The sequence below is a fragment of the Phaethon aethereus genome (genome assembly GCF_964289735.1).
Source record: "Phaethon aethereus genome assembly, chromosome: 17".
Classification (NCBI taxonomy): domain Eukaryota; kingdom Metazoa; phylum Chordata; class Aves; order Phaethontiformes; family Phaethontidae; genus Phaethon; species Phaethon aethereus.
In genome coordinates this window covers 9,421,609-9,437,606 of record NC_138593.1, presented here as the reverse complement: position 1 = coordinate 9,437,606, position 15,998 = coordinate 9,421,609, and the positions used below count along the sequence as shown (strand labels likewise).

The 15,998-nt window shown below is 43.7% G+C and overlaps 1 protein-coding gene across 2 annotated transcripts in view; it reads left to right on the top strand.

Annotated features, from left to right (window-relative positions):
- Positions 1 to 9,258: 9,258 nt before the first annotated feature.
- The window catches only part of SEPTIN5 (septin 5), a gene marked incomplete at both ends in the record, with an annotated part of 44,146 nt that continues 37,406 nt past the window's right edge, over positions 9,259 to 15,998 (top strand). The window contains 2 exons of one of the 2 annotated variants that reach the window (XM_082007865.1): positions 9,259 to 9,301; positions 9,435 to 9,445. In XM_082007865.1, coding sequence (XP_081863991.1) covers positions 9,259 to 9,301; positions 9,435 to 9,445 — 54 coding nt within the window. Of the gene's footprint in view, positions 9,313 to 9,434; positions 9,446 to 15,998 lie in introns of both variants that reach the window. The other variant, XM_082007866.1, reaches the window with a different exon arrangement.

The following is a 15,998-nucleotide window of genomic DNA, read 5'->3' as shown; positions in this document are numbered from 1 at the left end:
CTTAAAAATATTTTCCCCTTCATAAAGCACAGATATAAAGATGTTTTCAGATATTTTGGGAAACGAGAAGTATGGTGTAAATATCTTCATAGATAAGAGCTGGAGAGTAAACAGTAGGCTAATGAAATGTGATAATATTCAAATATGTGAAATACCCACTTCTGGTTTCAGATGTATTTTGGGGTGGGGAGAAGATTGCTGAATGCTTTGGGGCTTTCTGGAAAGAGTCTGGCATTGCATAATGATTAAGAGGTGATAAACTCAAATCCTTGCCAAAAAGGCTGACAAGTCTGTATTATAAAGTGTTACACAGATGGGACGACTGGAAGGTCTGGTTTGCCTGATCCCTTTTGAATAGGAGCATCTTTAAAGGTTTTATGGAAAGAGCAAAGGGAAAATTTACTTTAAGCAGTTTCCTTTACTTTCAAGGCTAGAGTAAGAGAAGCATAAGGGGAGTGACAAAGGCAAAGACTGCACGCAAGGAATATGCTCAAAGTTTCCAAAGAGGATGGACAGATTTCTTGCTCGGGAGAAGTAGAAATCAGGAGGAGAATGAAGAGCAGCACTGGTGAGGACTGGGTTAGAAGTAGGAAATGAAGATAATTTTGGAAACAGTAGTGAGCAGTGTGCCAACTGCAGTTTTTGACAAAAGCCTGTCAGTACAGGCTTACTCTGTGTGATGGTGGTGATTTAGAGCTTTTGAGAGCAGCCCTAACAAAGGTGTGTTGACCTGTGCTTTTGCCTGTTTCCTCTAAACGTTTCATAGCCTCTGTGTACAAACTGCACTTGGAGGTGTTTGTAGCAGTCCATGTGAAACATGGTAAAGACTTCACGACAAGCTTGATTTTTCAGATTTTTTGCTTCTAAAATGCAAGACACTGGTATAAGGTATAGTATTTCTTATATTTGACAGTTCAAATGAGGGATTGGAGAGGAAGGAGATGGAGGGGTAGAATAAGTTACCAAAAACTAAAACCGATTTAGTTTTATTTGGATACTTCAATACGAAACGCTTTTGAAATAAGCGTGCAGTAATTCCAACAGCATATTTAATAGTTTCGCAACTTGTCATCTCAGATGAGCAACTATTACAAAAAGCTGGAATTATTTTTTTAAATTAAATGGTTATTGATGGGCATTTCTTCTCTTTCCTTCTCTGTTTCTGAAAGTGTAGCTCTTTGCAATCTGTTTTCCTCTTGTTATTCTTACAAATCTGGATTGTCTGTCTTCCACTCAGCTTCAAGATCATACTGGGACAAACCAGTAACAGAAGCCAGGCTATGGAAAACAAATATAGCCATCTGGAAATGTAGTTATGGTTAGGGAAGCGTATTCAGAAAAAACCCAAGCATCTTGCTCTTCAAATATCTGTAGGATGTTGAAAATTCTTTTAGTATAGCTTATGATTTCCACAAGTATTTTAAAGCTTCCTGAGCTCACTAACACTGTTCCTTTTTTTTTTTTATAAGAATGGTACTAAAGGAACCAAACAGCCAATGAATTGACATCATTTAACAGAACAACACAAAGCATTGTCATAGCAACCAGCCTTCTAAAATGATGCTGCTGAATGCTGAATTGATCTGATGAGAAATGTCATTTGAGGAAGTAAGGATCATGTTGTAGTTTTTGGCAGCTGAAATTGAGGGCCTAGAGAACGTGAAGCTTGGGCAGATTTGTAGCATTTAGAACAACTGCCTGGCCACTGCCAGTGGATGTTTCTTGGGCTAGAAGCTAGACTAGAAGAGCACCATCATTCTCAAGCTCTTTTCAGCTCTTCTAACGAGTTGTTCAGCAAACCCTGTGTTGATGGGCTAGCACAAGTTTTTGTTTCCCTTTGAAAATAGACTTCTGATAGAAATTGTCATTTTTTCCTCTGCTACTGTACAACCGCAGTGCTGGCGTTGTGTGGCTCCATAGGACCTTGAAGGTAACTTGTATAGAGAGATCTTAGCAGGGTCATGAAGAGCCGCCTTGTAGCTGGTGCCCACCTGCCCTTGTGTATAATGTGCAGAGCGCCAAATGACAGTCATGTTATAGCTTTCAATCCTTGATGTACAGAACAATAATGCTTTCATTTGAGTTTGTTCATCTAAAAATAATGTCTTGCATCTCCCTGTTAGTCCATACTGCTCTCAGCTGGTGAAAGTCATGTTCCTTGATTGTAAGTAGAACATAATAAAAGTCAGTGTTGTACTTGGATTGTGACCTTGGCTGTTCCACAGCATCTCTGTCTGTGGCGTTTGACAGAAAATAAGTTGTGTAACTCTTCCCAATAGCAAAAAAAGTAGCACTTTTTAATATTGTAGTCTTCAAAACATTGTACAGAAAAAATATGTATCATTAATATGATCAGATGTAAGTCTGAAATACTAGTCAAGCCTGTAAACCTCCTGTACCTAAATATTGTCTGTCTTCTGGCTCTTAAAGAATCTTGCTTGGATTTTTATTTGTCTACATTTTCTGTATGCAAAATTTCCAGCAGTTTATCAGGACCTATTTCTGTAAGGAAAATTCCCTCCTAGAAATAGCAGTGTATCACTTCTAACAGTGTAGGATTTATGCATCTTGAAAAGCACATTCCCATTGAGACTAATTTCCAGAACTGCTTTATAGAGGAGAGAGAAATAGTCTCCCTGCCTCCCAAAAACCAAAACACTCTCTACTTTGCAGACTTAAAAGCGTTCCAAGGAATGACACAATATTTGCAAAACATAAAATGAAAAAAAAAAGAAACACCCAATAGCAAGTTTTTCTGATATTTTCACATAATTGCCCAAACTGTATCTCAACAAATTTTGTCAGTAAATGGGTTAATGCAAATGGGTTCAGTTTTTGCCAAGTGATCCCAGAGAGTATAAAATAGAATATAAATTTCTGAAGGAGTTGCTACAGAAATCTTGTTTTGTGGGGAAATGTCAGGGGTGAGTGGAAATACATTTATTTTCTTTTCAGTAATGTGTCGATGCCTTGGGAAAGATGAAGTCCACAGTGCAGTGGCTACAGTGGCATTCTCAATTCTTGTGAATACATGCAGTGACACCTTCCACTCTGCCTCCGAGCGGCTTGATTACCAAGGAATGACACAACTGACATATTCCACTTTTTCCTGTATCTCAGTAACAGACTGCTGCATCCAGTACAGCTGTTGGATGCACATGGGATGCAGGGGGTGAGGGGAGGTGCTTGCTGCCAGAATTTCTCAGGCATTAGCAGGCCTGAGGAGTGGAGTGCACAGACGTGCCAGGTCCGTGCCAAAGCCTGACAGGGTATCACAGGGGACCTGTAAATGGTTCAGGCCACCTTTTGCTAAGTAAACGTTTTCTGAGGAACGTTTCTTGTAGTTCTAGAGCTTGGAGCTTTGTATGTATCTGTGACTCAATGGGTATTAACCTTATTAGCCTATTAAATTAGCTGATAAACATTGGAAAAGCAGTTCAAGGGCCAGTTTTGTAACTTAGCATATACTTGGCTGATGACATTTGCTATGGGGAAGTATAAAGTGTTGCTACAGACAACAGCAAAAGGAAAGGGAAGAAACTTGAAGCAGTGAGGTCAACAGAGGATGACTGAAATATCAGAAACCAAAAATATTAGGGGTGTGAGTGACAAAATGAGTCAAAACTAACTAACAACAGGACATTGGCGTCATTCAGTACTCTTTCTATTTTGAAAGATGCCATTTCTCAAAGTTCTTGCTCGTGATTGGACACTCGTAGCTACAACATAAAATGGGTGCTATTTTGAAGAAAAAGAATTTAGGTCAGTGAGAAAATGTAACTGCTTATAAAACAAATTTCCCTCATTAGGAATTCAAAAGTGTACATGGAGAGATGTCAAGTTGCCCTGCCGTTGTAGTGGTGTTCTTGGAAGCAGCTGAGTGGGAGGCAAACCTATTCCTTTCCGAGGCTTTCAAAACCTTTACAAGTGTAGGATTCCGAGCTGTCTGACCATGTGCAGCAGGGTACAGGCGTATGTAGTGCTAGTCACACTGCTTACTGAGCAAATTTTTTTTAATGCATACTAGAGAAATGTATCCTCTTTCTCAAATAATGGTATGAATTTATATTGCAGATGGAGGCATTTAAAAGCTATGTATTGGTAAAAGGAGTCCCGGGGACTGTACGGTTGGTCTAATAAAACTGGAGATCAAATTTGTAAAGAACAGCATCAACCTAATGTATCATAAAATACTGTCTCATAAGGAGATTAGGATGAAAGAACAGTGAAATGAATCCACACTGAAAATGCACAAACATACTGTGCCCAAGTATGTCATATGAGCCTATAAAATGTGGGTATTGTGTTGCTAATGCTGGTAACATCAGTGCACAACTGTGCTTATAACCTGAGCCTTCACGTTTATTGGAATTCCAGACTTTTTGTGAGTCTGAAACATCAGTTATCGTTTCCTCCTGAGGTATCTTCTGTAAGATTAGAGTTAGGCAGACAATGGCAGAAACTTAGTTTCTCTCTCATACTTGAAGTAGCCGTGTAGCACAACAGGTTAATTTTGAATTTGAATATTGAATTTAGTTAGCAACGTATGGACTCTGGCTTTAAAGCTTCAATGCTGGTTTGCTTGTTCTGGGAAGTGAAGGCCTGCTTAAAACGTTAAGTAACTGTGTATCAAACAGAATTCCCACTGTGAGAATGGCAAAGAGCAAAGGACCCTATTGTCAGCTTTCCTCTCTCCTTATCCCAACTGTAGTCAGCAAGTGTAGTCTGGATGAGTGTTACAGGTGAGTTGACACAACAGCGTTTTCTAGGGTATTTCTTTTTTCCATCCAGATGAACATTTAGATTAAGCTATTTTTTCCTGTTGGGAATGAGCAGTTTTGGGACTGGAGAATTCGAGGTGTCTCCTGAGTTCCAAATCTGACATGGCTTCTTAAGCAGGGCCCAATTTTCAGGGAAAGCTGGAATTCTGCTTTCTTCGTAGCAGCCTTTTCAAATGGCAAATAACTACAGAGACATCCAAAACTGCTAGTTATTTTGAAGTTATAGACTGGTATCCCTTCTTTCAGCCCTATGAATACTGCTGTATGAATGCTTGGAAAAATCTGTTTGCTTTCCTGTTTTACCTGAGCACCGTCATAAATGTGTTTGTGCATGACATCAAACTTGCTGCTTGCTTTAGATAAGTAGGGTTTGTTTTCCTGAAGCAATGCTTCACGTAACAGGCTGACTGAGGTTGGTTTCTTGTGTGCGTTATTGTTGACATGAGCTGTAGTGTAGTTTTCATATTCTTGCAGACAGAGGGGCATGTGGGTGCTTAAGAAAGTATGTAACTAAAAATAGATTCTCATTTATGTGATCTTAGTAGATGTTTGTGATAAATATTTGGGGCCAAACTGTCTGACTCAGCTGATCTAGTTCTAATGCAGGTCCCTGTGATGCAGTAACTGAAATGCTCTGTTGCCTGGATTGCGCTGCTTTGCTTGGAGGGGTTTTGCACTGCCCCAAACGCTCTGACGTGCTGAGAGTTTGTCCTTTCTAATGCTCTTTGTTTTCCACTTCTGTTCGCAGCAGTATACAGATCTCTAAGTGGATGGGTGCTCTGTTTTCTTTGACCGAATGGTAATGTTCAAATACAAAAGCTGGATGCCGCAGATCAAGACCTGCGTTAAAACAAACACAAAGTCTGAAGATCGTGTTGTAAAACAGCTTGTTTTATATATTCAATGTTAATCAAGTTATATTGTATCTTTTTTGATTCTTTTGGTAACACTGTCTTCATACTTCTAAATGTGATTTTATTATCCTTCCTATACCCTTTTTATACCAAAACTGATAGAATACACCGTTTGGAGTAGTCATTGTGGTGGTTTAAGGAGTTAATTGTGTATCTGGTAGGTTATTCTGAACAGTGTCATGATTAATGCTAAAAGACTTTGTGGCCTGTTTACAGTAAACGTATGTGTGTTTGCACAGTATCGTAACTTTCACTTGCCATTTTAAGTCATTGTGTATCGCATCAGTTTTTCATAACTTTCTCTATGCTTTGGTTACTTTTGAAGCTTCGTCTCTGGTGATTTATATTTGTGTGATGTATGAGAAAATGTACAAAACACTTGATGATTCACCAGTGGTGCAAAGAAGCTGACTTTTCTAAATCATCGTGCCTTAACATACCATAAACACTACACATGCCAACAACTTCTGTGAATGCCTCTGAAGATTTGTCTTCAGGTCTCAAGTATTGATTACAAGAATTGCTGTCACAGGCATTTTTATCTGTCGGCTGAGCGATGGCATGTGCTGAACTTTTTATATACCATAACACTAATTTTCATTGAAGTTTTGTAATAAATTTAGCAATTGGGAAATGTTGAATTTTGAAGTGGTTTTTGTTGGTTTTTTGGATTTTGGCTTTTTTAAGCTAATCTATAAAATGTTGTAATGGCATCATGCACAGTGCGTCATCAAAGGAATCGTGATATTTACCCTGGGGAATGAAGGCGTTTTCTAGAATGTGTCTACATACAAACTGCTTTGATATCATTTCAAAACAACTCGTAAGAGTGTTTTAACTGGAAGTGAGGTAGCAAGACTTTGCATCCACTTTTTTTTCCTGAAGTTCATTAGGCACTTACTGACATCTTTTGGGTGGGTAAATACCTTGGAAAATCTTAGTTTATAAATTCATGAATGTCGCTGTTTCCTTTATGTCATTACTGAGCGTATAGCTCTCTTCTGCATGCTTTTGTAGATAAAGATAAGCGTAAATTATTTTGCAAATATGGGATTGAGACACTTTGTCTTCTGTACTAAATTGGGGTGTCTTTCATGTAATGATGAGCTCTAATTTTGCTGTCTAGCAATGAGTGTTTAATGAGGATAGGATTAAGAAACAATTTGCATCACAGGGATGCATGTGTTTGGAGGCTTGTGTTTGGAGTTGAACTGTATAAAATGGATATTACATTGTTATCTCAGTGGCTGCTATAATGAATTTGAAAGAAGAAATGGAGGGGACAGTTTTGTGTTCATACAAAGTCTTTTCAGGTTTTATGAAGACTTGAATTGTAAGCATGTCTGTCAAGGGGGCCAAGGTGAGAGATTTAACAGTAAACGTTTTCTCGTGAATCGTGTGCCATTGTGTGCACCTTTCTTGTGGTTTTTCTTCCAGGATTTTCCATTGTATTTTACAACCTTCTTAAAAATCATATGCTGTCCATTTGTGCTTGTGAAAGTCAGGACAGTCACACCAGTCCAGAGAAAGCAAGACTTTCACTACATACTGGATTAGCTCTCTGAACAAAGGTAACATGAAAGGTTCATCTTTCAAAGCAAATTAGGACAATGGGGAAGCAGGCTTTCAAAAGCATCTAGTTTTTGATTTTATTAAAAATGGAGCTTCCCCCCTCCCTTTTCAAAGCAAAGCACTTAAAGTCACTGTCACAGTTCTTGTGCGTGAAGCCTCAGTGAACAGACTTTCACTAGCAGATACTTATTATCGATCGATAGACTCTGCCTCCTTTTGCCTTGTGAATTCCAACTGGAATGTTTTCGCTGAAAACCTGAGATCCCCTTGAACAATAGTCCAAGAAGGGCTTGCAGTACTGCTGATAGCATACCTGAGTGCCTTCCTTTCAACGTAAGGAAATTTTTAATTTTTATGCTTTCTACCATTTCTTTGATGTTGTCTGCTTACATCTGAACTTGATTTTGTTAATATTTCACAGTTTAATGGGGGAAACATATATTTGTTAAGCCAAGTCTTTGCTACTGTGAAGATCTCTGGGGAGCGGACTCTGACCAGAGCCTGATTTCCGACCTTGCATTGCCACTGCTGTCTGTGTTGGCAGTGCCATGGCCATGGAAGACAAATCCCTTTTTCTGAATTCCGCCCCAGCTGTCTCTGGGCTGACACTGCCCCAGTGCTGGAGAAAGTGCCCACATGTAACTATGTTAATGACTGTTCAGCAGGATCAAGGAGCGAGTGCCTGTAGTCCTTTTGGTCTTCATTAGATGTAAAAAACACTGTGGCAGACGATAAAACAACTCATGAAAGGTTGATTGGCTTGTTGGTGCCTTTAATTGTGGTGTAAAGTCTGTAATGGTCAGTGGCACTCTAGCTGTTAACTCTCAGCATATTTGCTTGGTTTTTGTCTGATTTTTTTTTTTTTTGATGCGTTGAATCAATGGCTAAAAGTGAACTCATGATGAGTTAATGGGTTTTTTAAATATACATGCTTGGGATTGCCAACCCCTGGTCTTGGATGTGTCTCTCTGTTTTGACATGAGGGATAATTTGAATGACAAGGTAGAAGAAAAGGCAAGATAAATGCTGTGATGACTACAAGGACGTGAAAAGTTAGTACTGTGGCATCAGTGTCAGGTTTTTGTTCTGAAGTAGGGGAGGGTCCTTGTACTTCTGCAGCCATCACCATGCCGAGCTTATCCTGTCCTGTATTCAGGAGAGTCCTGAGTCTGATTATTCACATGTCCTTGAAACGTGGAAGATGTGACACCCTCTCTGGCTGTGGAAATTGGGGAAAGGAGCTGGGTGTCCTGAGGCTTCACATCCCCCTCTCCTTGCTCCTTTACTATTGAGTTGAAGTTTCTATGAGCTGTTCTGAGATCATGTGCTAGTGCTGCTTTTGGCGTGTTTAAAATTCATTCGAGCTCTCTGCTGCCTTTCCTTAAAAAGTTGTACTGACAGCTTTTACCTAAAATGACTTTCCATATCACCTCTTTAAAGCGGTTTAATGGGAACAGAGCACACATGCCTACTTTGCACAGTACGGGTACTGTATGATTCAGGCCTTCCCACTGTATTTTGAGATGCTAAATCTGGGAACGCATTTCCTATTTATTCCATTTGTGTTTAGTTTTTTGTTAGTGGCGTATTCCTCCTGCTGGGCGTTGTGTTTCTGCTCGAGAGGAGCGAGTGCTTCCCTCTCCGCTGGTTAAGCCTCGGCGCGGCGGTGTGCAGCGCCATGATCCTGGGCGGTTCCAGGGGCATTGCCCGTGGCCCTGGCCCTGGCGGCGCTCGCCCGGGGGCTCGGCCGGTGCGTGGCGCGGGGTCACGCCGCCGGCCCCCGCGCCCCGCTCTCACGCGCCGGGGCGGGGCCGGGGCGGGGCGGGCTCCCGGGATTGGCCGCCCCGGGCCGGCCCCGGCCCCCTCCGCGGCGGCGCTGGGGCGGCCTCGCCGCGCACACACGCTCACACACACACCCACACACACACGCACCCACGCAGAGTCACGGCGCTGTTGTCGGCTCCCGGGAAGGCAGGGCCGGCACCGGCACCATGAGCACCGGCATGCGATACAAGAGCAAGCTGGTCAACCCAGGTGAGGCGGCGGGGACGCGCGGCCGCTCCGCCCCGCGGCCCGGCGCATCCCTCCCGCCTCACTCTCTCTTCTTTTTTCTCCCCGCCGCCGGCTCCCGCCGCGGGCATCCCGCCCTCGCCGATCTGCCCAGCAGAGGAGAAGCAGGTACGTGGGCTCCCCCGCCGCGCACGGCTCGGCACGGCCGGCTGCAGCCCCGGCCCTGCTCCGCAGGAGCTCCCCCGTGTTGCTGCCGCAGTGAGGTGGTGTCCTGCTACCTGGGCATAGCCGCGTTTCAGCCCGGGGCTCGGTGTGCTGGCCCTTTTTTAGCGGCATTCATCTGGGAAATAGGCGTTTTGCCTCTTTCACCTCTCCGGGTTTTGGGTTGGGTTCTTTTTCTTTCGGTGCCTTTGGGTGTGTCGAGTCAGTTGGGATGGAGAAAGGCAGCGCGGGTCTTTCAGCATTAGGCGCACGTCCCCCCGTCTCCGCAGCACAGATGCAGGCGCAGACCCAGTCCTGCCACTCCTTGGTGTAGCAGATCACCACCTCGCAGGCGGCCAGGATTTGGGCGTTAGGGAACATCTGTTTTGCTTTGCAAAGCAAATAGCTGTTTGGAGATGTGCCTTTGAGTCCTGGAGGGGGGGGGTGTGTGTGATGCAATCCGATGACATCGACAGGGTTTTTTTGTTCACTGTTTGGTATTTGAAGGGGTTTAGGGTGTTTGATGGGAAGAGGAATCCTTGTCTTCTGAGCTTCCATGTCTGGGTAAGGGGTTATCAGCAGAGCCCCACGTGTTCCTTAGCACACATTGTCACGGTGTAGGCAATGTCTGCTGTATATGGAAGAGCTTTTCTGCCTCACAAAGTTAGGGATGGAGGTGATGGGCAGTGCAGTGGGTCCCTGTAGAAGGAAGAAGTCCACCCACTCCCAGCTTGGCTTGCACTTGCCTTTGGGTCCCATCTTTCTTTCTTTGGGGCTCTAATTCCTTATGCAGCAAACATCTTGCTTGCCGAGGTGGTGGTACTGGCTTTCTGGACCACAGAGAAGCAAACTAGTTTTGTAGCAGCTTGGGCACTGCAGGAGATGGTCTTTCCCTATATAATGCAGATTTGGGCACTGAGAAAAGACACCTGGGCATTTTTGTGAGCTGCTGATTGCACTGATGAGAGGAACAAAGTAAATCCAGGGGCAGTAGGATAATGGGGTCATCAGGTGCATTTTTCCCAAGCTACTTAGAGATTTGCTAGTATTTTGCAGTTATTTGTGAGTATTGCTGTTAATTCTTGTTTTATTTCTGGAGAGAAACAATCCAGAATGTGTTCTGACATTTTAGAAAACTTGTAAGCAGTGAACTGGAGAGGAGCTTTGTGACACCCCCCCCTCCCCGTACGGTTCTTTAGTTCATTTGTTTTTAAATAAAGAGAGAGGCAGGTTATGTATGAGGCATCTTTCTGCTCATTCCCCAGGGGAAGAAGCGAGGTAGAGATCAGAGTAGTCTGTTGTAGATATTATCATAATTCCTGAAGGTCCTTGTCACACTGCATAGGCAAAAGTGGGCTGGAGTCTGTACCCCAAAGAGTTTGTGTCTGCAGGAGAGTGTGGTGTTCCACTGGGGCAAAGGAGGCCCTTCCTTAAATCCGCAAGTGTTGCATGTGTATCCACGTATCTTATGCTGAGAGTGCAGCGTGGGTCTTGCATGACAGGGCACGGTTCATGATGAATTTATGCCAGCCATGTTACTTGTGGATGGTGGAGGGGAACCAAGCTGTGAGTACAAAGCAACCTGTTAAAATTAAAGTGAACATACAAAAACACAAATTATCAAAATTTATTATAAAAGCTATTTTTTATAAATAGTTGGGGAATGAAGTGAGCTTCTGAGAGGGCAGTACAACAGATTGTATGTAAGTAGGGTAGCCTTTAGTAAAATCTTAATAATATTGACAACTTGTGGAGTCCAAAAAGTGGAACAGTGTGGTGTCAAGGAATGTGCCTGCATCTTCCCTCATCTTCCCCCCAGTCAGGGCTGATGCATTGTCTGGATCCAGGGGACCCTGATTTGCAGGTTGGACTCCCAATTGCTACCATTTCTGAAGAGAAAATAATGGTAGATTCCCCACATCTCTAATTTCTAAGGAATGACCTCTTAATCAGTGTACTTGGTACTGAACTTATGTGCTATTGAAGTCAGTGGAGGTTTGATACTGGTCTCCATGGGCAGAGCATCCAGCTTTCCAAGGGGAAGGGTTGTGGTTTAAGACCCTGGACTGGAGGAAATCAGTTTCTGATCTGAAGCTCTACAGCATGTTGCCTGGTGAGACCAAACTCCTCAGTCTCTATACCTTAGTTCAGCACCTCACAAAGAGGGATGGTTTCCCTCCTAACAATTCATTTACCGCTGGAGCGCTAAGAGGGATTCTCGTGGTGAAGCTGGGTAGGCAAATGAAGTGATGACTAGTGTCCCAGGTGCAGAAGAGTAGGCCCCGTGCAAGGGAAACCTAGCAATTTGTCGAAAGAGTATTGACTTGAGAAGGAAACAGGGCAAATGCAGCGGACAGACGCTCTGCCAAAGCCCGAGGTGTTGCTGTGGGAGGAGTACAGGTGAAACCTCCCAAATACCTAGCTAAACTGGAGTGTCCTGGCACACTCCTGCAGAACATGCCTCTTAGCTCGTGTTGTTGGCGTGTGTTTGGGGTGTTACCTTGCCGTGTCTCTAAAACTGGCTCCTGCTCACTCAGGCCCGTGTCTCTAATGTTCTTTGAAGTCATTGTTTCTTTTTAAAGCAGGAGGATGGGAACCTCTCCTTCCCAAGTTGATCTCTCCCCGCCCCATCAACTTGCAAAGTTGTTTGGGTGTGGGAGTAGAGACTATCTGGTGGATCCAGTTCTTTCAGTGGGTTTGAAATTACAGGGCTGTGCTTTTTGCATTCAGTTTGGTCCTTTTTTTCTACTTCAGCATATTTTGAAGTGGTCTGCTTGTCAGTAAAAATATATATTGGGGGGGTGCTGTGTATAGAGAAGATGCTATGCAAAAGGTAGTCTGGCTGGATAAATGGTTTCGGTGCAATTCTAGGCATTGAGAACTCCTGAATTAATTACATTTGTGTCTCAGTTTTTGAGAATCTGGGTTTTGTGTCTTAGAAATTTATATTCCTACTCCTTTACTTTCTTCTTCGACAAAAAAGAAAGAAGCAGAGATTTCCATTGTTCCTGGAACAGTAGATACTACAAGGGCAGACATGTCTTCTATCGAAAATGGCTACAGTGCTAACACAGAGCATCATTTTAAGGTCAGCCTTCAACCCTAGCCTCACCTACCAAAGGGCATTGGCTGATGGAAATCCCCCAATTTCCTGTTAATGTGTGCTGAACCCCCTTCTCATTTTCTCTATTGTGCTTATGGAGAAATAGCCCAGATGGAGACTTACAAGACGTGTAACCCCCTGAAAAGGCTATGCTCTGCATTATGCAGCGGTACCCGAGGTATTTCTAGCTGGATGTTGCCCTTGACATACTGATGACTACTCCAGTGCAGGCAGCTGCTGATGACAAAGAGCAGATTAAGAGGAGGAAGAGCTGGAGATTCCTGTGTCTTGAGCTGGTTGAGAATGACCTTAATGTGACTCTCTATTTGTGTGTAGATACCTATGTGGTGAAGATCGATTAGCTGAGTTTTGTGAAATATGTGATGAAAAGTATCATGTGAGTGACAGGTTCCCTTGTACAACTGTACAACGAAGACCAGGTCTTCTTTACAGGATCCCCTCAAGTCTGTGCTGGGGCAGCTTGGAGGATTCGTACCTGCCTTGTATGTTTACAACATTGTCAACTTTCATCTAACTTTTTCCTTAAATTAACAGTCCCTGAAATCCTGTGACTAGGGGGAAATTCTTTTTTGTGCCTATGCTTGTGCAGAAGAACATGGAACCTGGAAAGTAAAGAGAGTACCACTGACTTTTTTTTTATTTTCTCAGAGTTAAACCAATTATTTTATAGTTGTGATTATTTGAGTCATTGGGAGAGGCAATATGGATCTCTGTTCCTGTGCTGTCTGTCATGCTCTGTATCAATTAAGGCAGGGTGGTTGTGGTGAGGGTGTTTTTTTTTCTAGGAGAAAGCAAAATTATGTTTGCAGCTGGCGAGTGGGATGTTCTACCACAGCTGGATAGTCTCTCACTGTGTCATAGATCGCCATGGGTGAGGCTGTTTCTCTTTGACTCCTCATGTTAATGTCTCTTCCAACCCTGGTCTTGCATCCTGGCTACCAAGATGCGCCTGCCAGAAAGGGAGTAGCAAATTAGTCACAGAATCTGGAGGTAAATACTGGAAACACTCTTAAAGCAGCACCTCCCTACTTGTTTTTCTGATGTCCAGTGTATCTTGGCCATCTGTAGCATAGGAGTGGAAGCTTTAACTTCTCTGTAAAAAGCTTTGTACAGTTCGTTAATTTTTTTGGCCCGTTTCAAAAGACCGTGTTGGTCCCTTGCCCTCCAAACTGGGCAAAAGCTCAGTGCTCAGAACAGTGTGTCAGAAGCTGGGTGGGACTGCAGCAGGTCAGGAGGTTCAGCCCTGCCTGTCCTTCTGCTGTGCATCTGTCTAAACAGTCCTACTGCAGGAGGCCCCTGTGTCGCACAGATGGGCTATTCTGGGCTGGGGAGGGAAGTCCATCCTGGGCACTCTGACTTCTTTTTTGTTTGGGGGGGTTGGGGGTGGGGAGGTCCCTTCTTTGTCTGCTTGGCTTCTTGGAAAAGGGCTGTAAAAGGAGGTCAGCACATGGACTGCATGGTGAAACGGTACTGCTGGAGAGCTGGGCACAGAATCTGCCTCCTGCTGCTACTGATGTCTCTTTTCAATTATTTATGCCCCAAATGGATAAAATTGTCGTTAGGGCAGGGGAGATGTTCAGCGCTCTCAGTATGAGTAGCAATCTGCAGTTTATGAAAAGGACAAGAAAGCGTTTCCTGCACAGGGATTTTTGTTCCTTGAATTTCCACAAACTGCTCAGCTACTTGTGCATGAGTCTAAAATCCTGCTGCTCGTGTGTGAATTGTGCAGGCCTGTTTTGGGCATGTTAGCCAAATGTGTATGTGCGACAGATCTTGTGGCCTGATCCTTGCTGATGCTAACAAAGTAGGAACAACTTTCTTTTAACCCCCAGAGATGCTTGTGACACTTGCTCAGCTGATGGGTTGCAGCCTGCTGGGACGTTACAAAAGGCGGCTCACAGTTGCAGAGGTGAAAATGTTGCTGCCCTCGGAATGAAGGAGAAACCCAGTCCCTGGATGCTTTTAGTCTCCAAAGTCAAGGAATCTCTTACAACTGCTTAACACTCTCAAAAATTATACTGGCTTCACACTGATGCCATTCTTTGTTTGATTGTTCTAGCAATAAATGTAAGGGGGTTATGACAGTTCCCTGCAAAAGTTGAGGAAAGGCGGGTCTAGAGAGAGAAGCAGCTGGTGGAGTTCAATGTGTTCTAGAGCCCATATTGCCCACCTTCTGTTTCAGTCTAAGTTGCTGTTCATTAAATACCCAATAAAATGGACATCTTGGAAATCCAGGGGAATATTCCATGCTCAGCCAGCTGGTTGCTCACTATGCCAGGCCAGGTTGGGTCCCTGCTGTGTATCTTTAAAGCTTTGCCAAATTAGTTTTAAATTAGGGGCTTCCCTAGCAGTTTTGGGACACCCCACTGCCCACAGTGGTGGTTCCTATAACCATGCTGCAGCTACTGCTCGTATGTGCTGAAGCCAAGCCTGGAGAGCTCTGCTCTGTCTTTAGTACTTCAAGCACTTCCCCTGCTAAGCCAAGAGGGTTCCTCTCCCGTTCTTTCTCTTCCAATTCAAGTGGCTTCTGTGTTACTTTTTTCCTGGATAGCAGAGCATGAACTGGAGGGCACCTTCTTTCTTACCTGCACAGCTTTCTTGCCTGACCAAAACTAAGCCTTTGTCTACTTCTTGCCTAAGGCAGAGATTTCCCCAAGACAGTGAAACCACACAGAATAATCCTCTAATACTCGTGAAAGAAACATGTGGCATCTCTAATACATTGTGGGACTTCATATTTTTGTGAAGCGTATGCAAGTTGATTCATACCGTACTGGAATAATTCCCGTATGGGCTGGATTTTGTCTGTGTGTGTGTATGTCTACAGTGTGGTTAGCCTCGAAGCGCAAGAAGAAATATTTGTCTGCTGTTACACATTCCTTTTCTCCCAGAGAATTGTCCCTGGAGCTGTGAAGAGGTTTGCTGTCATCTTGTTCCCACAAGGGTGTTCAGGAGCTAGATTTGTGTGTGGTGCATCAGAGAAACTGGGATCAGATCCCAGAACACGTGCTCCTCATCAGTATATGTGCTGCTGTTCATCCATCACTTGGTATCCCAGAAACATGGTTTAAAACGAATAGTGAAGGGTGGCACTGAGTGTGCCGAGGGGAAGGGTTTGTATGTGCAATGCAACCTGTAGGAGCTGGGCTGCAGAAAGTGAAAGAGATCTTCTGTCACTCGCAACTCAAGTAAGGGTCCTTTCTGGTTTGAGAGCTGAATGTGTTAATATTCTTAATTTCTTCTCTCTTGTGTGAGTGTATTTCCAGTGCATTAATTGAAATCTGTTAGGGCTTGCTAACGTTCAGCTCTAGGCTGCTGTGCCTTGCCTTGGTCTGTCACTCCCAGCCCCTGCCCGTGTGGCTGGTACCCGTAGCAGCACCACAGCAGCCACGTGCT